The 25,566-nt window shown below is 38.9% G+C and overlaps 1 protein-coding gene across 4 annotated transcripts in view; it reads left to right on the top strand.

The window, feature by feature from the left end:
• The window catches only part of LOC145993814 (protein brain tumor-like), a 130,831-nt gene extending 106,416 nt beyond the window's left edge, over positions 1 to 24,415 (top strand). For all 4 annotated transcript variants that reach the window (XM_083129643.1, XM_083129641.1, XM_083129642.1 and 1 more), the window contains one exon: positions 13,024 to 24,415. In XM_083129643.1, the coding sequence (XP_082985769.1) occupies positions 13,043 to 15,556 (2,514 nt within the window). In that variant the 5' untranslated portion in view covers positions 13,024 to 13,042 and the 3' untranslated portion in view covers positions 15,557 to 24,415. The remainder of the gene's footprint in view (positions 1 to 13,023) is intronic.
• Positions 24,416 to 25,566: the final 1,151 nt, after the last annotated feature.

Here is a 25,566-nt window from a genome sequence, read left to right as displayed (position 1 = left end):
AGCCCGGTACGACACCAGGGATCCCAGGTTCGAATCCTGCCTCGCCATAGGTGTTCATTGTCGCGATTAGAAAAAAAGTGGCAGAAAAGCGACGCTAAATAAAAATCAACATGTAACAACTCAGGTATTGGACATCTCATCGTCCCTCGGAAATCCGTAAAGAACATGCGCGTCCATGGATGCGGTAGTCTAACCAGAACCCAAGGAACATTTAATTTGTAATTGTTTTAAACACCCTTTGTCTCCTAACCTTGCTGAAGTAATATCGTTGCATCAATCGCATTATCTCGTGGGGCACAATCTCCTCTCAGATGCCTTGTAAGGTTATCCTCACAGATTCACCCTTGCGCATCGTTGCAGTTAGCGATGAAAGGAAGTCCTGTCCATCAGCGGTGGGCGGGATCGTACCTCACGTGAATTCGTAGTCGTTGCTTAATTATGTCCCTCCCATCCTTAATCGTGTTTTCTTCGATATGGGCGAGCCTTGCCGGAAGTCACGCTCGTCGTCACACTGCTTTTGAATTAAGTGTGTATGTGCGCGACCTTCACTTGTGTCATTGTGAAGTGAAAGTTACGACTGACTAGCATATGGGAGAATGGGTGACGGGTACTTTTGTCTCGGCGACCCTCATTGATATATTATTAATTCGTCTTAAACTAGTCACCATCGTGACCTTCCTTTAATGCAGACTTCAGTGATGGAGTGTTTATCACAGTGCTACGACGCCAGGGGTCACGGGTTTGAATCCCGTCCACGGCGTTCTTGGCGAGTGTCCCTTCCATTTCATCATTACACCTCATCTTCGCGCTTTTCCAAAAGTGGCAGATATATTTCATACAATGCCTATTGCACTCCTTGGCGCAATATCTGCGGTAGCACTAAATCCAAAGGCGGCAATGGAACGTTGTGTATGATGCTTAAAAACACCGGGAAAAATATCCCCGTAACTAGGGAATGCAATGCTAAATAGATTGAATAATCTCGAGATTGTGGATTTAGGGACCGCGATCTCGATTTTTGATACGTGAATTCTCCCCTCCCCCATCTCTTTTAGGTCATTCCACGCTGCTGCAAAACATCGCCGCAACCGAATTGCGCACACGTTAGATCCAGGATTACGCACAAATCTCGCTGACCTGTTTTGCGCACAGATTTTGATCGAACGTTGCCACTTTGATAGCTTTAATGTCTGTGCGCAAAACTGTTTTTTTTTCTTTTGACAAGAGACAATAGAAATAAAATAATAAATCATACCAATTTACTCACTCAAAAGTTAGGGTAGGTTAATGACTGCAAAAACACGTGTAAGTCCACACACACACGCAAACAAACACAACAGAAGTGAGAACGGCGTGAGAACATTTTACATCTGACAACATCGCCTCATTTTTTTGTGCTCAATCCTGTAGATTGTGACAGCTTGTCAAGGCTTATCAGATACCACTGATAAAACCTGAAAAGTGTGCGCAAACCGGCTGTAGCACAAAACCTGGTTGACAATGTGCCGAAAACAAACATAACGTATTTATTATAAGCGGCCATACGAAAGCAAGTTCTGCAAAGCGTTGACAGTCTTGACACTATTCAGTATGCAATAACATTATTACAAACATCATTGTGCTTTCTTCCTTTTTTATTGCAGTAGACAATAACTGGCAAAAGAAAATAATCGAATTAAATACCCTTAAACTAATGTAAAGTGTGCATAGCGGGCGCAATGTTGTCCTGTATTGTCAAGGACAATGCCGCTGTAGTAGATGTGGAGAGAATAGAGAAGCTTAAGTGCATATTATTGAAGAAAGTAACACCAAGAGTAGGAATGCAGCTTCGGCATGGATGAATGTAGACTGAAAAGGTGTTGAATGCGTATTACACATCTGTAATATCCGGACTATGAATATTGGAATCCCTGGATTAAATTTCGTAGCCGTAACCGAATGGTCATGGCTCTTGTCTTTGGTTGGAAGGGTCCCGGATTTAATTCCCGGTTGGAGCTTGCTGAAAACAATAGTATGTAGACTTTGGTCTCGAAAACCAATTGAAAACCTGTTTCTTTAGACTCAATGGCTCAATGTAAATTGATTGCGCAAAATGTATTAATAGGCAAATTATCCACTGCTATGCTACATTCTTTTCTGTAAGTTGTATTATTAGTGGCAGAGTGCAATCTTACTACCAAAGTTCTATTCCTTGATTTTTTTTGCTTCGCTTGCCCGCGAAGATGATATGATAGTCACAAAGAACATCCATGCCCAGGACGCAATTTTAACCCGGAACCCCTGGCACGTTGTGCTAACCACTTCGCCAAGGTGGTCAGCACTCCGAGCCGAGTACCATGCTATACATTGGGTGTTCCTTTGCGAGTGTCGCTTCAAGTTGATCGAACCAATTTCCCCTTTATCTCGTAGTAAACAGGCAAAAGTTGCAGAAAAGTGGTGAATTAACACTGTAAGAACGCGGTTTATCTATCCTTCCCTACGTCGTTATGGTTAAATTATTATTCTTACTAGTCACCATAGCGGTATAAGAATGGGACGTGAAGCAGGCCACAGAGAAGATTGAAACGAAACGTGGTGCCGCAACGGTCGATCGGCATCAGCTCCGATAAACACGTAATTTCCTTCGCCGCCTCTTTTTGTGCCGCTCTGTTGGAAAGGAAAGTGAGAATGGTGTGAAACCTTGAATCTCTCCGCTTCTTGCTCCGGATGTTGGGAGGCCAGTAACACGTTTCGGCTTGGCACGAGGGGACCGTGAAGGACAAACTTAATCGGGAAGCTAGTAAGAACGTTGTCGAGAAAGAGCGAGATGCCCGGTCTAAAAGAAACAAGCTCACTTCACGATTCCTTTCCATTCGCAGCGCTGGAACATGAACTTTTAACGATTCCATGTTGTGGGATTTCGCGTGCGCAATTTCATTGTAGTAAATTGGTCACTTCCCCGAATCTCCTATTATTTCAGCTTCTGAATTTTCACTGTTCCTTGGCATTGTTATCAATCTGTACAGAGTGGACAGGACAAGTCGCCTACCCGATGGCGTAATGGTAACGTCGTCGCCTTGTAATCAACGGCCCCCGTGTTCGATATCCGGCGGAGGCACCGATATCGGATCCCACTTTAAACTGTAGGTACATTCCCGATTAGCCTGTCTGCATAAAGTGGATTGAAAAATAAAACTCAAGTGTACAGTCACGGAAACTTCTGGGTGTAATGGTCTAATTTACTTTCGATGGAATCGCTACAACACAGCAGTGTCAGTGACTGTACAAGAGCTCCTCGCAGTGCGGAAGTCTCAAACCATGAACATTTATGGATTGTAAAAAATCCATCGATAGTTAATGGATTTCTTACAACCCAGAACTGTCGGTGACACTGCCACGAACCTTTGTTCTAACGCTTGTTATCTTAAACAGATAAGAATTTTTATAATGTTGGATTTGAAAATTGTACTAAGTTTTCCATAAATTCAGCGTACAAAAATTCCCAAATCCGGCGTTATGTGTGAGACATGTTACACATAAAATGTAAGGTAAAATATTGCCAAACTGATTTCGCAGAAGAATGAAGTACCTTATGGTGTGTGCTAAAAAAAAACCCTTGTAGGTTTTTTTTCGTGTAAAAACTTAACGTATTGGAAACTGCGGACAAGTTAACGAAACTATTTGTATGGAGCCACTTCTTCAGTTGTGGAATGTACACACACTACAGTGGGCATGTTTTATGTGTAAAAGTTAACGTGAATACCAAAGATCTTTTTGTAGAGGAATTCTTGAGGAAGGCCTTCACCATACACGTTGGACACCCCGAGGTTTTTCCCCATCAGCTGCCACCGTCTAAACCACTCTTGCTTGACAGGAAATGAACCAACAAGAGCTTGGTACCAGGAACTAAGGTTCCCAGTGGACAATTGAATTGACCAGATCAGAACAACCTTGACATCAATTTTCCTGTAAGAAAAGTGGGAACTTTCTTCTCCTTTACTTTAGTACTTATAAAATAAAACATGCACTGAATTCAAAGGAAAATGTTAATAAAATTTGTTCTAGTTTTCACTACAATATTGTATCTACTATAAGTTCTACTTCTAGCATTTTTCTCTTTCTTTTCTCTTTCTCTCTCCATCCCCCCTCTCTCTCATTCTCTCTCTCCCCCTTTCTCTCTCCCCCTTTCTCTCCCCCTTTCTCTCTCTCCCCCTTTCTCTCTCTCCCCCTTTCTCTCTCTCCCCCTTTCTCTCTCTCACCCTTTCTCTCTCTCACCCTTTCTCTCTCTCACCCTTTCTCTCTCTCACCCTTTCTCTCTCTCACCCTTTCTCTCTCTCACCCTTTCTCTCTCTCACCCTTTCTCTCTCTCACCCTTTCTCTCTCACCCTTTCTCTCTCACCCTTTCTCTCTCTCTCCCCCCCTTTCTCTCTCTCTCCCCCCTTTCTCTCTCTCTTCCCCCTTTCTCTCTCTCTTCCCCCTTTCTCTCTCTCTTCCCCCTTTCTCTCTCTCTTCCCCCTTTCTCTCTCTCTCCCCCTTTCTCTCTATCTCCCCCTTTCTCTCTATCTCCCCCTTTCTCTCTATCTCCCCCTTTCTCTCTATCTCCCCCTTTCTCTCTATCTCCCCCTTTCTCTCTATCTCCCCCTTTCTCTCTATCTCTCTCTCTCTCCCCCTTTCTCTCTCTCTCCCCCTTTCTCTCTCTCTCCCCCTTTCTCTCTCCCCTCCCCCTCTCTCTCTCCCCTCCCCCCTCTCTCTCCCCTCCCCTCTCTCTCCTGAAACAGAACTGTAACAATTTCTCTCCAGACACTGGAGACAAATGAGACTACCAGTTTTCTCATTCTTGATAAGTTTGGGGTTAGCAGCTGGCAAAGCGAAACTGCACACAATGTTGCAGTTCGCACTCCTAGCTCCCTCACCCCCCTTTGCTTTGGGTCTGCCTTGTTTCACTGCGTTGCACTTCACTTCACTTCTGCAACCTTGTGTTCTGACGTCAGACGAAGAATGCCTGTTAGGTTAGGTTCCATTAGCATAAATACAATGAAAAATTATTATTTAGTCTAAGATAACTAAACCTAGCTAGCCTAACCTAACAACGTAGGCGTTTATCCTAAAATTAAAAAGCTTTCTCCCGTGACGTCAGAACACAAGGTTGCTCAAGTGTTGTGCGATAAGTGAGACCCCTTCACTTTCAACAGGCAGACAAGATTGCACAGTGTTTCACAATGTAACTTCCTTTGTCTCGAGAACAAGTAGCCATAGAAGTGAGGTGTTTTGGGGTTCTGACATTTTTAACCCCTCTAGTAGCATTGCAGTTAGAGATAATTACTCGTATATGTGCTGATTCTGTTGACGTACGTACTGTATGGCAGTACGTTTACGAATTTAGTGGTACCTTTTCACAGACCCGCGTTTCATTAATTCTAAATACTTTGTTAGTAAACAATTATCACCAAGCTGAACGAGCTAATTACAATATTTGTAATTGTACTTCTATTATTTAGCGTCGCTTTCCTGCTTATTTTCGCTAATCGCGACGATGATGAGTAGTGGATTCGATGAAATTGACGAAAGGACATTCACGAAGTACACACACGCCCCAGGCTGCATGTTACTGCAATGAGAATAATTTCCGCGATAGAGTTAAAAGATAATGGGGAGTTGCTTCATACGCATCGCAAGCCGAAATTTGATTTGTTGTCTGATTTGTTATTTCCTAGTAGAAATAACCATAATTGAAAGTCTGTGATATAGTTATGGGGAAGGCACGGCACGGCAACAATAACAAGTGTGCTCCTTTGTGGGGAAAATTCAAGAACACGTCCCTACTCCATTTACAGATTTCGTTGTCCCGAATATGAAGTAACACAGAACGTAGTTGTCGGTTGTTTACATAATTAACGTTACATATTCTTGCCGCCAGGCTAACGACGACGGTTATTTGACAGGACCATGGAAATGGGCGTGACCTGCGTTAAAGCTGCTGTCCCAGCATTTACGTAGAATGACTGAGGAAAGCTACAATAGTAGTACAATCAGGATGGTGGTTAGTGGCATCTGAACCCGCAGCCTCGCGAATACGAGTCCGCCGCGGTAATCGCTCCCCCAATCACTTTTAGTTGGGTGCCTTATTGAGTGAATATTGCTAAGAAAGAACTCAATTTTTTAGCTTCTGCATGTTAACTAAATTTCCGTTATTTGGTTTGACATAATAGCTACAGTTGAAAGCGCCAGGTGCAAGTTTTTTTATTGGTGCCGAAATTACGAAGCGCGCTGACGGACGGAAGTAGAGTGAATTACAGTTATTTTTTTGTTTTGTTTTTTTTGTTTTGTTTTTTTTACACGGTCAGCTGTTTTGAGTCCGTATTTTTTCGGTAATAACGGACAAGTTGTTGGTTCCCCGCGCGCGGAAACTTCCACCGGATATTAACCGACGAATATCTCAACAGATGTCACTACTAACCTGGTTCCCAAAAGGAAGCACGAAGTGTTGAGGGGGTTCGGCGAAGCGAGAGAAGAGTCATCCCTTGCCTGTTATTGGCCCCTTCCGCTTGTGGTTTCGGTTTGCGTGCCTCGTAAAGTTTCTCATGCACTGCTTCCTCGTGCCTCCCCCCACTTCTTCCAGGTGCAAGACTGGGAGTAGCAGGCGTGTGTATTCGTGGCGTAACGGCGGTGGTCAGGGCTGGGCAATCGTTTTGTATTCGGGTTTTCGGTTTAATGTAACCGGATGGTTTTCCTATAGACTTCCTGTGTCTAAAGTGTGCTGACGTAACATTTGCCGGAAGGATTTTGGCGTTATCCAACGGATACTTTTCGTTAGGGCGGGAAATATAGTATAATACAGTTGAGACTCCTTTATACGTAACTCAGTTCTGCGTAATTGTGTTGGTATTGGCGGCGTTAGGTCTTGAGTTGAGAGAAAGAAGAGTGCGGCACGACGGTGTCACAGAGAAGGCAAGGAGAAGCGGCGAGCCGCATAAATTCAGAGGAGAAAGATTTGCCGCAGTTCTTCAGAACATGACTAGTTTTCTGTTGTATAGTTGAAGTTTCGATTCGATCGCCAGTTCGGTATCTTTGACATAGCTAGAGAGGAAGCCGACCGGACGCGTATCTGGTTTCGAGCCAGCACCTGATTTTCTGAGAAGTGCTGTTGTCGCTTTCACCTGCAGTTTAGACATCTGACCAAGCTCTCCACATTGTATTAAAAAAAAGTAGCACAACCCAGCAAGATAATCGCAACCTCACGTTGTGAAATATCTAATAACTAAATTGGCAACATCTAATTTACTCCACGTTAACTTGACAAGTACTGTCAATTCCTAAAACGGATGTTATTGGTGGGATAGGTTTGAGGGGAGGATATACTGATGTTTCGGAACTTTGTTTAAAATAAATTGTCGTTCGAATCCGGACGTCAACATAACGTAATCACGATGCGAAAGTACACACGATAAAAAGATGCCGTGTTCCATAATAAAAACGGAACAGCTGTTCATTCAGTGAACGTCCACTTTGACAGAAATAACCTGTATTACGTATATTTTGTTCCTCAAAATTGAAACAATTATAGTATTCTAATAATGATATGACATGGTACCTAAATCTGATTTGTAAGTAATCTTCAAAGTCTTATTTTCTCTTCACCTTAACATACGTATAACTCAGGTTCAACTGTATCTCGTTTTTGCGGAGAAAGCGCAGCGTATTTTGGGGCCAGAAATTCGAAGATATCCACTTTCAAAGATATTAGTATGTTAAATCATTGTCGATGCGCTTAACCAAAGTAACAGAAAAGCCACGAAAAGAAAAGTAGGACATAGAATACAAGAAATTCAAGCCAATGGGTGTTCAACTACGGCAATTAATTTTAAAGTAAGTTCACTGCCTGTTTTGGAGTCATAGTTCAGATAAGATATACCTTGAACCACGTGTCATCATTTCACTTAGTAGATGACGTCCAGTTTTGGCATGCACTTACTTTGTACTCAAGCTTTCATCGCAACGTGTGGCTTCTTCAGGAGTTAACACGAGTATAGTCAGTTAAAACAAGGGAAAGGTAAGTTTGGTTAAAATTGACCGTAAAAGAGAGTGCAGAGTGTCCTGTCACTGCTTCCTACTCCCATCTCGGGCCCCATGCGATGTAGTGAAGGAAGTGCATGCCAAAGCTGGACTCTCATCTACGTAGTCTTATAGTTCATTTTAAGTGCCTAATTGTGCCACAATTGGTGGCCGCGGTGGCTCAGTCGGTAACGCGTCTGACTACCATGCTAAAGGTCCCGGGTTCGATCCCCGGCCGGTTCGAATCCGGGAACTTTTCTAACTATGGAAGCGGCCCCGGCGCCCACCCAGCGTCGAATAACATGGGTACCTGGTGGTAAAGGCGGTCAGGGGCGTGATGCTGATCACATCACCCCCACTCACGACCGGATCAAGAAAGTGTGGGGCGTTACCCCCCACACCCCCTATACGCCTTCATGGCGTGGTGCTAAGCACAGGGGAACACTTTACCTTTTAATTGTGCCACAATTGCCAACCTCCGTGACGGTATAGTTATCAGAACGTGCTACGATGCCAGGGATCCCGGGTTCGAATCAGGGCGTGGGATGTTCCATGTTCCTTCCTCATTTCCTTATCACTCGCCTTCATTGTCGCGAATAGCCAAAAGTGGTAGAAAAGCGACGCTAAAATAAAAAACAATGATAATTTTTTTTTAAGGTTTAGTGAATGATCAAGTATGTGAGATACACTTGTGCAAATTGGTTCTTATTTTTTTTATTAATGATGGTATTTGTTGTAATTGTAATAATTATTATGACTGCACCTGTATAAAGAACAAAGGAAGCAGTGAAGTGGGGTTAGGTGGGAGAACAGCCACAGGCTGAACCTCGTCCTTAATAAATAAAATTTGAATTTGATTCAGTAAGAAAATGGTTTCTTTGAATTTTAGTAAAGAAAAAATCTCTAGCTCTACTCTCACAACTAAACTTTTATGTTCCAAACGCTATGTTAAGACCCAGAAATAATCTCTCTAAAATCTCGCATGGAAGAACCTACATGGCAGAAATTGAAGCCCTGAGGAGGATATGCAAGTTGTTCAACTTAGTCTAGTAATAATCCTAGTATCGATGTAAAAGCCATTGTATTCTGAACACTGTATATAACCAGAACACAATGAACATTGTTATGTTAAGATTATTGCCCACCCTTAATTACACATTGTCTACATTTTTACCTTATTTGTTTAACAAAAACTCTCTTTCAATTTCTCAGTCTGTGTTTTCCTCTTGTCTTATATGTCCAATTTATTATCCAATATATCTATCGCATTACATGTATATTAGCTGATTACCTACGAAATATTTACATTTTTTACATTCAAATATAACTTTAAACTGTATTAATTCAAGCAATGTATATATTTTTTTTTAAAAAAAGCATACGATTCGGCCAAAAGAGAGAAGTTATATAATAGTCGCGTTTGGAATACCTAAGAAGCTTGTTAATCTGAGAAAAGTATGCAACAGTGAAACAAACTAAAATTCGTGTGGGTATTAATGTGTCTTGACAAATTTGCAATTCATGGTGGGTTAAAACAAGGAGGTGCATTATCTCCATTGCAGGATTAAAATTAAACGGTGTGACTCAGTTGCTATCATATGCAGATGATGTAGACTTACTAGGGGACATGGACGTCCGCAGGATTTTTTCCAGGGAGGGGCAAGGAAGGTATTTTTTCCAGGGGGGTGGGGCAACGAAGACAAATTTTCCCCAAAAATAGTGTTCTTCCCTAAAAAACATTGCTTAAATTTGAATTTATGGTGTTCATGCAATAATTAACACATTAACGCCCCCCCTTCCGGACGCCCATGCTAGGGGATGATATAAATACAATTAAGAATAATGCTAAATATTTTTAAAAGCGTCTAAAGAGAGAGGTTTGAAAGTTAGCAAAGAGATGCTTACAGGCCGAAACCAAGTCTTAGGTAATAATCAAAATCTAATTATTGATAACTCGTAATTCAGGAAATGCGTGTTACTGTCCTCTTCATAAACTTTTATCTTCTCGTATAATATCAAAGAAACAAAAGTTAAATATACGAAACAGTAATTTGCCTGTAGTATTATATGGATGCGAAACTTGATCGATCCTTTACGTTGAAAGAGGAACATAATTTTAGAGTTGGAAAATAAAATCCTTAGAAAAATATTTGGACCTAAAAGGCATGATGAGGTTAATGGAGAAGTTTACACAATTTAGAACTACATAATTTATATTCATATCTAGTCCAGATATTATTTGAATGATTAAATCAAGAATACTTAGGTGGGCAGGCCATGTAGCACGAATGGGAGGGGAAGGAAGAGTTTAGAAGATTCTTGCTGGGAAACCTGATGGTGAGAGACCAGTAGGAAGGTCAAGACGAAGATGGAGAGATAACGTTGAGATGGACCTAAAGGAAATTGATAGGGACAAATGGAAGGCTTGTACTGCTGCAGCCATAGACCTTCGGGTTTAAGAACGTTAGAGAGTTAGTAATGTATGAAATCGGTCACGTTTATAAGTACGTTGTAGTTTGAAATCTCACTTTCTTCATGATTTTATATTGTTTGTATTAATTTCTTATTTACACAATGCTTTGTGAGCACTGTAATTGGGCGTATGCCTGTATGTTCGAAATAATTAAATGTGTTGGCTTCTTGGGTAAGTTAGGGTTAATTGTTCTTGTTATAAATCCACACCCTACTTGCAGCTACTTTCGGTGTTGCGATTATGAAACCAAAGGCCCCGAAAGGTTTGTCGTGTGAAACTGGGGACACATTCGTTGCTCGGACGGAAGTCGTGAACAGCTAGTTCCGTCGTGAGCAACTGCAGTCGCGCTGTAGAATCTGAGGAGTGTCGCCACCTGAGCGACACGAACAGAGGTCACCGCCGCTTCTATTTTAACGCGGGAAATGGCTGTTCCCATGGAAACGTGTTGACGTCGGTTTGTTAGAGAAAGTGGATTGGGAGGGGTCCAGGCAATCGATTTAAAGGATGGCAGTATATTGGAGGGGAGATCTAGGTATTGAGATGGATGTGGGCCTAGTTGTTTGGAACCGCCGGGAACGAATCTGATAGCACAAGTTGTTTTCCCGGAAATACATCTGAATAACACAGTATATTTGTTATTAATTTTTTTCGGTTACCTACCTAGGTACATTGACCTGTTGGAGAGAGAGCATTTATAAATGCTAACTGTTATTAGCAGTCTCGGTGGCTGAGCAGGTTTAGTGCTCGACTCACAGTTGAACACTGAAGGTCCCAGTTTCGAGTTCCGACCTCGACACGGGAGTTTATCTCTGTCTTGATCAGTTTCATCTAATCCTTCATTTCTCATCGTCAGATTAGCCTGAAGGGCAGGAAAGCGACGCTTAAGTAAACGCTAGAAATAAGAACAGATTTTGTGTAACCTAAACATTTTCTAGCCGCAATAATGTATCAGTGTATCATTAATGTTCAACAAGAGTGAATTTTCCCCCGACTTCCATGCCAGTGGTTAGTACATGCGCTACGACCTCATAGGTCCTGGATTCGAATCCCAGCCTGGGTAAGGATGTTCTTTGAGTGTCTCCTCGTCAGTTTCATAGCACCACTCATCCTCATGTTCGCAATTAGCCAAAAAGTGGCAGGAAACCGAAGTAAAATAAACGAAATCAGTGAATTTTCCAAGAATAAATACATACATTTAAATTTTTTAAAAAAATATTTTAATATCCTGTGCAGAACAACACATACACGTATAATTTATTATTATTATTTTGGCATGCCATTCTTCCGCTTCTGGCTAATTGCGTGATATAATGAATGATGATTGCATTAAAGTGACACTTAAGGAACTACCACACCCAGATCAAAACAATATGAATATTAATTTGATGCATCATGGTTTTCAGTTGATTTGCAGTTAAGGTGAGGAGGGACAATTTCGCACCAGGCATGCATTTATTTAAATATCGTCGGAATTGTCACTGCTACTAAAGAAAATCCACACATAATTTGAGAGTGAATTTCTCCCCATGTTGCAAGTGGAAGCGGTTTTTAAAGTTGATTATTAAGCTAGATACCATGTTTGAAAAATATGATGAATTTGTACTTACAGAATCCAATGTATTACTTATGGAGAGACAACTTCAGATTGAAGTTACGGCTAAACAAATGGGAGTTTCGACTATTTCTAGCGCAAATATCATCTTCAATGGATCCTTTACCTGATCAATATTTTTTTCCACCATCGGAAGTTTGATATATCCAAGAAAACGAGTAAAATAATTCTCCTATAAGCGTAATGCATTTCTCCTTGCTTCCTACAGCCATCCTGCCAGTGTTGCCAAACCTGATGTGCATAAAAGCTAAATTTCACCTTAAATTGAGCTAAGTTGACTTTCAAGGAGCTAGATTTACGAAGGCTGGATAAAGTGCCTCCCATGGTAATTTTAGTTGTCAAGAGGGTGGGGAGGGGGCTCTGCTATTGCCGGTAAATTTAAAGTGATGACAATCTATTCTTAGTTTTCACCTTCTAGATCTGACGGCATCACCCATCTCAAAAATTGACCGATGGTTGTATGAATTGAAAATAAAGGATTATAATAATATTGTCATCTTCACCTCAGGCAAGGTGCTATATAAAAGTAACTGGGGAGGTGGGGGGGGGGGGGAGTGAGACGACGCAGCCAATATAATAATATCACGTCACGTGCAAAATGTATAGGCATGGCAAAACTTTCTCTCGTGTCCGGGACTAGTGATGCATAGTGGAGCAGGGGGCGGGTGCCACAGTTCACAGCCAAGCGAGTGTACAAAAGAGCCAGATCTGGCCTCAAAAGAGCTAAGTTGGCAACAGTGCTTCCAGCTGCCTCGGAAAGAAGGACCTTAGGGAAATTGTCCCTCTCCCCCTTAAGAAAAATATATTTCTGTCCTATTTGATGTTTGTATAGATCTTTTGGTAATTATTTTGTTCTGTTTTAGACATTGTGTTTCATGTACACTTACGAATTTTATTTTCTTTACAGGGATGAAGGCTGATTGAAGATGGCCTCACCAACTCCATCGTTGGATTCTTTGCCTGGAGCTACTACGATTGGGTCCTTAGTTGACCAGCCCGAGCATTCTCTGCCTTTGGACACTCCTGTGAATGGTTCTCTTCCTACTAGCACCAGTAACGGTTTTTCTAGCAGTGGATTGGGAGGCTCTTTGGGCCTAAATACAAAGTGCGGTTTGTGCAATGAGACTTACACCATCCCAAAAGTCCTTCCGTGTTTCCACACTTTTTGTCAGCCGTGTCTTGAGAAGAATCAAGAACATCCCGACAAACTAACTTGTTCACAGTGTCACCAGGACTGTGTTTTAACGTCTCAAGGTATTTCTGGTTTGCTGTCAGATTACGCAGTCAGTAATATCCTTGAATCAACTGCTATCGAAGGATCATCCCTTCATTGTACTGGTTGTAAGAGCAAGGAATCGAGTGCTGTAGCACGTTGTTTCGATTGTGCAAATTTTCTCTGTCCTAATTGTGTGATGGCACACCAATTCATGCATTGTTTTGAGGGCCATAGAGTTCTAACCCTCGGGGAACTCCAGAGCAACAAGGATGACCTGAAGGTTGACAAGCCTGTGTTCTGTCCTCGCCACAAAAATGAACTGCTTAAGTATTTCTGTCGTACTTGCAACATCCCAGTGTGCAAGGAGTGCACTCTCATTGAACACCCAAACGGAATTCACGATTGTGAGCATCTGAGTGAAATCGGTGCCAAGCAAGTTGAACATATCACCCAAGTTGTTCAGGATGGCAAGATAAAAGCTACCGACATAAGGAACACGTTGAAAACTCTAGAGCATACCTCTAGTCGGCTCCAAATTCAGTACCACAAGGCCCAGAACGAAATCAATGATACGTTTCAGTTCTATCGTTCCATGATCGAAGAGAGGAAACAGGAAGTTTTGAAAGAGTTGGAGAGTGTCTTTAACGCAAAACAGATTTCGCTCAGTGTGTTTGGCCAGAAGGCGCAGGAAACGGTGGATAAGATATATCAGACTTGCGAATTTGTCGAGCGGCTCACTAAGTATGCAACGACAACAGAAGTGCTTATGTTCAAGAAGCTTCTAGACTCTAAATTGCAGTCGCTGATGAGTTACACTCCTGATGTGAACTTGCAGACGGTTTGTGACTTGGAATTTGTATCGAATTACCAAGCAATCCAGGTCGGCGTTCGAAACACATTTGGTTATGTGCGATCAAGTTCAGATCTCCCAGTGGGACCAAGCAAGCAGCCTCCTATAGCTCGCCCCACTAATGGTAGTGCACATTTGAATGGCGGTAGTAGCAGTGGAAGTAGCGGCAGCAGTGGCAGTAATGCAAGCAGTACGAGCAGTCTGAACGGTGCAATTCCAGGGGCCATGAATGGTAGCAATGGTGGTTTGAATGGGGTAATAGAAAGACCATACTCCAATGGACTCTTGTCATCATTTGAATCAAACATTATATCCAAACGCTTCAGTTCAGCTAACAGTTTAGGACCTTTTTCAGCTTCAATTGGAGATCTGAATCTTAATGGAATCAATCCATACGAGAAATGGTCTAATGGTGGTAGTGATAGTATCTTCCAAAATGGTAGTGATCATTTCCCACTTCCCTCAGGCCCTGACCCAATGATAGACCTAACGTCGAAATTGATGTCCACCACAATATTTCCTCCAAAATCTCAGATCAAACGGCAGAAAATGATCTATCACTGCAAGTTTGGCGAGTTTGGTGTTATGGAAGGACAGTTTACCGAACCAAGCGGAGTTGCTGTAAATGCACAGAATGATATTATCGTCGCAGACACCAACAATCACCGCATTCAGATCTTTGATAAGGAGGGCCGTTTCAAGTTTCAATTTGGTGAGTGTGGGAAACGCGATGGGCAATTGCTGTATCCTAATCGAGTGGCTGTTGTTAGAACATCTGGAGACATAATAGTAACTGAACGTTCGCCAACACATCAGATACAAATATATAACCAATATGGACAGTTCGTTCGTAAATTTGGTGCCAATATTCTTCAGCATCCTCGAGGTGTGACTGTGGACAACAAAGGTCGTATAATTGTTGTTGAATGCAAGGTGATGAGGGTGATTATCTTCGACCAGATGGGAAATGTCCTGCAGAAATTTGGCTGCTCAAAGCATCTGGAGTTTCCGAACGGTGTAGTAGTCAACGATAAGCAAGAGATCTTCATAAGTGATAATCGTGCACATTGTGTGAAGGTTTTTAACTACGAGGGAGTATACTTGAGGCAGATAGGTGGGGAAGGAATCACTAATTACCCTATTGGAGTTGGTATCAATTCATCGGGTGAGATTCTCATAGCAGACAACCATAACAATTTTAACCTTACCATCTTCACTCAGGAGGGACAACTTGTGTCTGCTCTTGAATCCAAAGTGAAACATGCCCAGTGCTTTGACGTGGCACTTATGGATGATGGGTCTGTAGTCTTAGCCAGTAAGGACTATAGGCTTTACATTTACCGTTATCTTCAGGTGCCCCCGATTGGGCTGTAAGAAGGATGTAAAGGAGGGGGATTTAGATCATTGTGTGCTCATTCCATCCCAAAATTTGTTTGTCAATGATCAGAAGATATTTTTCCTGCTTCTGTTCCTCCTCCTTAACATCCTTCCCCACCACAAGCAAGAAGAGGAAGAAGAATTACTTGTTTTCCATTTTTCTCTCGTTAAGCTCCTCTCCCGAGGGTTTGATGAGCGGACCATGTTATTGTTGTTGTAATTAAAACATATCCCTCAAGTCCCCCAACCTGTTAATACTTACACAAAAAAATCCATGTGGATTTTCATGTTGTTTGTGGGCCAAAACAGTTTTAATTCGTTATTATTGTATGGCCCAGAATGCAAGATCTCCAGACATTAAAATGGACTGATGATGCTACTCCTCCCACAGGAAGAGGACAAATAAAGCAACCATTCCCTACACTTTTGTTTGTGCATTTTTGAGAGGAGTGGTGTGCAAGTTACTGTTGTTGTGTAATCTTATTCTTAAAACTGCGAAACAATTTCTTCCTTGATGATAATAGATAGATAGTTTTGTACTGTATTTCTTCATGTTGAAACTCGATAAGGTAAAACTGCTTAAGAAGTTAGCAACTCTACATTTGGCTCAAAACAACTAGAGGATTAAGAAATGCATGTCAAATGACATTCAGGATGTCATTTTTTTTTGTATTTGAAACTATAATGTTTTGACCAAAAAAAACTTGGATCTATCAAAAATAAGATAACAGGGAACTTTGACATAAGATGGTGCCTGGGCCATGTTGTACAGTTCTGGCATGAATATTATGCACCTGTTTAATATAATCTCTATTTTATTATACGTGTTTTTGTGCTGTTTTGTGACATTGTACAAGTAGCTAGAAATAACTAACAGTGAACTGTTTTATATGATATAATAATAAGGAATCCAAAGAATCATTTAGAAGAAGGCAACAATGTTACCTCCTCCTTCTCCCATGTTGAAACTGCTGAGCCAATTGAAGCAGTGTTGGCTTTCCTTTGTTATTGCTGCAATCTTTACTGAACATTGAGATCAAATGCAACCTAGTCAGTTAGAAACAATGTATCAGCAGCCCATGACTTTTATATTAGGCATTGCCATAATTCCTATGTGGCTGAAATTAAACATGACTTCTTTATTTTTTTTTAATTATTATCACTTATATTGCTATTATTTAAGTTTGGTAGGATTTTCATATAAAAAAAGAGCGGTGCCTGAAAGCCCACGCTAGTAAAAAAGAAAAATGTTGTTTTTAATTTGCCTATGTTGTCTTAAATACAGACTGTCAGATTATCAAAATATGCTTTGTTGTATTATAAGTTCTAAATCCAGGATAGAAATTACTTTTTATGTGTATGTGTGACTGTATATACATGTAAATGTTGGCTTTAATATGAGACTAACACCAATTATTTTTATGTTGACGTTAGCAAAAGAGGAGATCTGTATTTTTGTGCCATTACGTTTCCTTACAGTCCATATAAACATTGGACCTAGTGGCCATCTTGTCTTTTGATCTGTGTAGCAATATTTATCCATTCTTAATTTATTCCTGTTTATTTTTTAAAATTTGAGAATTGTGCAGGCATTTCTAAAGTGTTGGAAACAAGTTCATATAAATGTTCGTTGTCTGAAGCAATACATGTACCTTACTTTTTTTTTTTTTTTGAGAGCAAATATTGTTGCAAGATAGTGAAATGTTTGAGCAATGGCAATATATATTATTAAAAAATATATATATGTATATGTAAACTCGTGTTCCAGATTTAAACTGAAAACATGAGCAAAATAATTCTGTTGACTAATTATATGGTTTAATACGCAATATGCATTTATTCAGAGGTAAACGTGAATGCTATTACCTATGTTTATCTTTTAAAGAAAAAAAATCAGCTCTGAAGTGCCCTGCCATATATATATATTATTAATTATTATTTTGAAATATTTGTTGTGTTTTATTGCTCTTTATTATGTGCTCACTGTCATTTTGTTTTGAATTTCTTTGTTGTACTTTTTTTTAAAACTAAAAGGCCTGTTTCCACTTTTGTCATGCAGCTACCTAGTCTGTCCATTTCAATCCTAGAAATTACTAAATTGGATACTTTTCTAGTATTACTTTTTTTTCTTTCTCGTTCACTACACTGAAAAGAGAATTGCACAAATTTTATTTTCCAAAATGAAATTTATTTTTAACTGCCTAAATAAGGTTCAAGCATTGAGTGGATGGACTAGAGGGAGCAAGTGTCCAGAAAAACAAAGGAAAGTCACACAAGGCATTTTCATGTAGGGAAGATCCTTTCAATTGCAGTATTGTAGTTTTACGTATGTTTCAATGTGAAATGTAGCATTCATTTGTTTTAGTGTGTTGGGGATTTCGGCATGCAACTTGTCCTGAGAAAAGAATTAGTCGGATCTTCTTCAGCCTGTAAATGTTTTGTGCTTTATTAAAAAAAAACTTGAAGGATGTTGATCTGGCTTCTTACAAAATTGTTGCCCGCACGGAAGAAGAAAACTGTAAGCATAATTTTTTTGTAAATGCTAGATTGTTGCATGCTTCAACTTTTTATGCTGTAGTAATTCAGGCCAGCATATTTGTTTCATATGGCCTAGTTGTAATTGATTCTTTGTACCACGTACAGTACAAAATCACGGAGCGTTGGAGCTTGTGAAGGAAAGACTGACTGAACAGGAAAAAAAATTAAACTTATCTGTTACTTTGTCCATTTTCAACGATTCCTTTTGTGAAACCTTACTCTTTCTATTTGCAAAGTAGTTAAGCAGAATATTGTTTGATGCAAGATATGAACAAAAAAAATTGAGTGTTGCATTCCACATAATGGTACCATAATTTGTCCTATCCCAACTGATATCCTTTTATCTCTATGCAATCAATAATCAACATATTAGTTTCTTAACGCTCAGATGTATTGTGTGATGGGCTTGAAACTGCATTTTCAGACCTTAATTGTTTGGTCTAAATTTCCATCAACGTTCTGTTGTGGGGAAAAAATAATGTGCAGACCATTTGTATTGCTGAGACTTAAGCCCTGTGTATTTCATACATTGGATGAATGTTGATTAACTTCATAAGTCAATTAATATAGGGAACATAATCCATGGGTGTGTACATATAAATATATATATATAGCTTTTTCCTGCTTTTGTAATGTAAAAGTGCTCTGTAAGTGTGTTTTGTCTAGAGTAAGAAATGCTTGGTGTTAACTGCTGCAGTAGGTCCATGGCGGGGCATTTTTTTGTCAGGCAATGGAGTGATTGTATTTGCATTGTTCGTGTAGGGAAACTTAAATGTTTCGAGGATGTGAGAGGTAAAGTAGCTGGCATGTGACTAGAGGTAACGAAGGCGTCTTTTTATGGCAATCCTTGATAATTTTTAGATGTCTCAAAATCATTGGTGAGTTTGCTTATGTTTGATGTAGATGATAATGAAGATCTTGAGCTGGACAATTTTTTTAGATGAAAAAGAAAACACCAAATTGTGTAAACACTGCAGTGCGCACAGCCTCATTATAAAAGTGAGCACCCATGATATATATACTTCTGTTGACAATGATAATGTTTCTCTTCCCACATAACAGACTGTGATCGTTCGTATTGCCTTCCCGTTTTCCCAATGTTAAAAACTTAGTTCATTCAGTGCAAAGGAAGAAACGAGATGAACAAATTCATTGATGCAAATACACACTATATAGATTAATATATATATATTATAAAATATGTTATTGAAATATGATCTCTTAGTGCTCGCTTTTGAAATGTGGCACATATCCATTGCTACCTTTAAGCAGGTGCATTTCGGCAATGGACGAAGTTTGTATGCAAAATTTTAATCATAGTAAGAGTTAAATGGATTTGTCTTGAGACTGCTAAGCATCTCTCAACTGGTAAATTAGTATTGTAATCAATTTGCCATTTTCAAATGAATAAAAATTGAGCTGAAATTCTTCTGCTTGTCCATTTTAAGATGTGTGTGTATATATATATACATATATATGCGAATAATTTGATTTTCAATTTGAATGGTGATGTTCAATCACCTATCAGTATTACTCGATGGTTCTTCTGGTATTTTTGACACTTGAGGGATGCTAGGAGCTGTGTAGAGGTCATAGTTTCTTTTGATAACCACTTTTGCCGGTTGTACTTTATACGAATCAAAATGAGGTTTCCCCTTTTGCCAGCCATCTTTTTCCAGGGCTTTTCCTTCTGAAGGAGAGAGAAATATATTTTGGAAATCGCTGCCAACTGCATATATGTGATCTTCACAATTAGCATAGACATATTGCCGAATGTTCAAAGTATGAACAACTTTCCATGATGCTTCAACTATTACCCCTTTCCCCATTGAATTTTTATTGTATGTATGTGGTCTCTTTTGTGGCAGGGTCTGTGTCAATAGCTGGACCAGTTTTCCCAATTGCTTTGTGAGAATTGTCATACTTATTGTCATGTATTGTTGTCTAATCATAATTGATAATTTTAAAAAAAAGTAAAAAAAAAAGTTTTGGAAAAAAAAATGACCTCACCAGTGGTCTACATAATTATTTCCCTTCCACATTTTGTGGTAACAGTTTGTGTAGTTGTTTATTTCTTCGTGGATATTTGCAGGGTAGACTTGTTTGTGTAGAGCACTAGCCAGCTTTTGATGTGGTAGGATAGGTTTGGAAGTACGTTCAGATCTGACATTGGTGTGGCCTGGAAGCTTACCATGTTTTTACTGTTGTTGATTACATTATTAATAGAATTCTGTAGGCATCTCAGGCTACACCCTAATGTGTGGAGCTACAGACGAGTAGGGCGTTTTTTAAAAGGCAAGATGTGCTCAATTGTATGTGTGTGCGTGTGTAGAATTTACTGCCTTACATGCCCTCCCCCCCCCTTCCCAGAAAGATGGTAAAATCACTTTTGAATGGACTTCTGGATAAGTATTAAACATGGAAGATAGGGTAAAAATATCTATTGTTCAATAATTGTTTCATTGCCACTGGTGTTAGGTAAGCACAGTATAACTTTCTATGTAGGATCTTAAAATGTTGATAAATTATGGTTGGAGCACAAATTTTTGGAAGCATACCGAAACAAATGGCTATATTAATTGTTCTTTGTATGATCCTTCAAGTGTATCCTTGAAGTGTGTGTGTGTATGTGTGTGTACACCTTCATTTCATAGGAAGAAACACACATTTTGCTGTTGAACTTGTTTGTAGACATAATTGTTTAACTACAGACTGATGTAACAATGACCAGTGTCCCCTTTGTTAACTCATTATTGTGGTTTTAGGTACAAAATGCCGAGGGAGTGCCAAGAAAGAGGAAAACGTAGGGTTTAGAGCTGGGTGCTGAGACCCAGATGAATTTTGAGTGTAGTTTGTGATTTTATTAGTTCGCTAGTCCTCAAAAAGAGAAGCAGACTGCATCAGTTTTCACACGTTTGCCTACCTTATGTACAGCCCATATTTTTTTTTTTTTTAAATCAAGTTATCGTCCAGTCATTTGCATTTTCATGGCTCCAGTTATTATTATTATAGTTAATTACTATTAATTTGTAAGATTTGTAAATGTTAGTTTTTTTTTCTTTAGTTTGTAGGCAGCTTCGTATCGTTGTTTATAATTGAAAGAAGCCGTTGTGCTTCAGAATTTTAGTTTTTTGTTGTATTATGTTAGCTTGTTATTTTCCTATTAGCATTCCCTCTTCTTTTATATTTTTTAGTAATTATTTGCACTTCAGTTGCACTAGTACTTGGTTTTTTAAATGAACATTTTTTTTTCTTTTGTAAGGATCTCCACCTAATCCAATATCCTTTTCACTGTCCTGTGAAGAGATGAAGCAAGGAGTTACATAGTTTTGTATCGTGTTCTCCGCGGAGAGAAAAAAAGGCAGAGGTTGGAAATAGTTCCATAGTCTGTTGAAACCCTGAGAATTACTTTTGTTATGTTGTTAAAAACTGGCCCCATTCTTTGGGTTCAGGTCCGTTAAAATTTTTGAAAACATACTCACTCCCTACCCCCCCCCCTTCCCCAGGACCCCTGTTTGAATCTTGTTGACCATTTTGGGTTAACGTCCATCCAAATCGTTCCCCTCCCCCCTTGTATATCCCAATTCTTCAAGTATTTGTGACAATTTTAACTGTTGTTTACTCAAGTATAATCAATATTTTGTACTGGAAGTGTCAATCAATTGTAAAGTTCTTTGTAATATTGTAGTTGTTCAGTATGATAAGGTCTACTGTAAGTGACATATCCTAATATTATGATACTGTAGGTTCATAATGTAGAGAAAGAGTTTTTGATAGCTGCTTGTAGAACGATGCTTGCACTGTGTATCTTGTAGTTAGACTTAAAACAGAAAAAAAAGTTGGTTCCAACCTTCTTAATTCCCCATTCGGGTTGGTGCTCATATCGCTCTTTGTGCACACAATTCGTTGAGGTTGGTCACCAATGTTGTTGTAGTTGTTATTTTTTTTTTCTGACCCTGAAACACGAGGCAAAGATTAGGCCTACACTACTCACGAAAAGACTGATTTATCAAAGTGGGAGATTGGTCTCATTTGTAAATGTGTGTAATTTGCCTGCCAAATAACCATTTTTAAAAGAGAAGTTTGAGGGTGGGGTTACAATTTAGAATGACAAATGTTAAATTGTTTTTATTCTCAGTTTATTTTGAAACTCTTGTTTCGGGGGCCATTGTTGGAGCTTTATTATATTTAAAAAGGAAAAAAAAAACTAAAAAAAAAAAATGAAACGGGGAAAAGTCCTCCAAAGGCAAACAATAAAGTAGTGGTCGCCGACCAATTACATCTTGGACAAACGCTGTGGTATATAAACCTACCTTCCTTTCTCATTGTCTTTCAACTTTTTACTGGCCTGGTGTAAGAAAAAGGATTAAAATAAAATCTAATAGCGAAGGAGGACGAGAGAGGCTTTGATAATGTCTGTGTGTTGATCTCGTGGCAATGTGTTTAGCTGTAGAAAACATCATGCAAAGAATTTTTTTTTTTCCACTTGAGCTTGTTGTCCAGTAGGCAGTGTGTGTGTGTGTGGTCAGTTAACCAGGGACAGATCCCCTAGTGTTAAAAAAATAAAATAAAACTTCTTTTGTAATCCCTTCAAAAGTATATATATATATATTTAAAACAAATGCAAGTATCAGAAACAGTTCCAAGTAGCCTTAAAAACATTTTGAAATAAACCTCATGTGTGTGAAAGATTTTAGGAAAAGAAAAAAAAGTATCATTCAGTGGACAATAAAACTGTGTTATGATATTGCGAGGGAAATTTTCAAGTTGTTGTTCTATGATACTGCAACATTTTACAACAAGAATAACAAGCCTTAGAAATGGTTATTGTTTTTGCCCATTATATGGATGTGTTGTCTGTTGCCAAAATAATCATTTTTAGTGGCAACAGAGTTGCATTTAAGGTTAAAAATAATGTCGGTGTAAATTGGGTGGAAAATTTCCATCGCATTTAAAGTAAATCAAACATTTTGGGGAATTGGATCTAGTGGATGTTAAATCGATATTTAGTTGTATTCTGTACTACGGCACGCTAAAGACTACTATAAGAGCTTCATTGCAAGGGAAGGGGTATGAAATAATGTTAAATAAATGTTACTCAAATTTTGAAGAATATAGGTATTTTTTAAGATTATGTCGAATTTGTTATATTTGAAATCTAGAGTACAAACTGCATTTGTTTTTTGTATTGCGCTAGGTCCAATTCCCTCTTGATTTTTCTAAAGAAGCAAGATAACATTGTATGTCTGAATTCCAATGCAGAAGTGCTTTTTAGAATATCTGGCTTAACATTCCAAACATAATAATGTTAAACCTGTTACTCCCAATCTCTTTCTACTACTTGCGATTTATATGTTGTAAACAAATAAATGACCATTTTGTAATGAAAAAAAACTGATATACCGTTGTGAAGAGGACATGAATATGTTTAGTTTTGTATTCAGTCAAAGTGAAATGGTTCATGGTAGTTTGTCCAGGTTTCCTACTCCGATTATTTCTGATTATTATTATAATTATTATTATTATTAATTTTTGTCAGAAGTTTCTATTTTTCCATAGACAATTTCTTGTTAACTATGTGTGCCTAGTCAAATGCTATCAGGAGAGAATTATACGAAGTAAACCTGTTGTGTGGTTCCATCTGTACAACACTGTTGCAAAACTTGCCTGCCCTAAGATTTGCTATGGAACCCATAGCAGATATGTTTAAAGCACAAGTTATGGTCACTGGCGACTGTAAAACTCCTAAAAGAAAACTCAGCCAACTTTTCCCCCCCAATATGCAGGGAGGCCCCTGTTGAGTCTGTATTTTAGAGTATCTGAAAAAAAAATGCATTATTGTGAAATTAAGTGATTGTGTCTGTGGAACATCCATCTTATTAATGTTTGATTTTTTAAAATGAGAAAAAATCTTTGTTGTATAAAAATATTATGGTTATTATTAAGTAAGGTTATAGAAAAAGAAAACTTCCTCCTGCAGGAAAGAGTTTATTGACAAAGAGGGTTAAAGTGAATATTCAATAGTCCACAATCAAAGGCTATTCCAGAAGAAAAGGTATTATTTTACAAGAAAATGCCTAGGGGCAAGTGCAAGGACTGGAATAGCTCTCTGCAAAGGTAACTTCCCCATGAAGAAGGTCCATCCAGCAGTTTTCTTTTTTTTTTTTTAAAGAGTTCTTGTTTTATTTCGTTTACTTTTTTAAATGGATTAATTTATAATAAAATTGATTTGAAAATAAAAGTTTTTATTGTCTTTCATATCAGTTTGTTAAAAGAGTGTATTATGATGGTATTCAATAAATATTTTGTTTGCTTGAATTCAGTGTATTTTTTTAGGAGTTTCCTCACTTTTACAAGCTGCATGGGTACATTGTGAAATTAACTTCAGTGATCCAGTCAGCAGAGAATCGGACTGCCATGCGGGAGATCTGGATTAGATACCTGGGGGAAGGGGTGTGCATTTATCCCTACAATGCCTCGCCCAGCTTCTAAACAATGGGTGAATTGAGCATGGTGCTAACCACAACACATCCACTGTGGCAGAGATCAGAATATCTGGGGTTCCCCTTATTTTGTGAAATTTGCGAGGGGACAGCTTTTAAGTACTTTGAGGTCCAGTATACAAAAGAAAGTTATGCAAACAGTGCTGAATTATACTAAAATACTTTATATATCATTCTTGCAGTTGAAAATTTATATCACTTGCCTTCAGCTCAACAAAGTGAATTCTGTATAACAGACATGCTAGTGTTCAACATAGGATGGTTGGGCATAATATTTTCTTAATTTGTACATGCATGGTGAGTGGAATGGGCAAAAATGGTCTTTTTTTACAAAATCATATTTTGGGAAATGAGGCAGCTAGTAGATAGAGCTGTTCTACTTGCTACCCTGTGAAACTGTTTTATTTATGTTCTAAAGTAATTAATTTGGAACTTTCAAGTTCCAATGAGGATGGTAGCAGTCGCCACTAAAATTAATAGTACAATAATAATAATAAACAGTTTTGCAAAGAAGTGAATACATCAGCTCTCTATATCTACAATATATGAATATTTAAAATTGAATTTACTACTTGCAGTACATTTCAGGTTTTTGATAAATGGAGTTGTGTGTGTTGATACTTAGATCCTATCTTTGATTTTGCACTTTTAATCCTTCAAAGGTAACAAACCCAAGGAGGATTTAAAATATCTGTGTACATGAATTACATATTAATGGTGTTAACACAAACAGTTGGGCCGAATTTTGCATTTTCTTGGAGGCAGGCCAGAGCTATTTGTTGTGTGTATGTTTATGCGCACTGACTGTGGAATACATATTTATAAATTTCTTCTTCCCCAGGCCATGTATAACAGTTACACACCCTGTAGTAACAGCAGTTCCATACACATTTGTTTCCAAATTAGCTGTTACCAAGGACTACACATGCTACCTGCAAATTGTGTATCAATGTGATGCACCTGACC

The sequence above is a fragment of the Lepisma saccharinum genome, chromosome 10 (genome assembly GCF_977018435.1).
Source record: "Lepisma saccharinum chromosome 10, izLepSacc3.1, whole genome shotgun sequence".
Taxonomy (NCBI): Eukaryota; Metazoa; Arthropoda; class Insecta; order Zygentoma; family Lepismatidae; genus Lepisma; species Lepisma saccharinum.
Note: the sequence above shows the minus strand (reverse complement) of the source record. Positions and strands in the feature narration are given on the sequence as shown.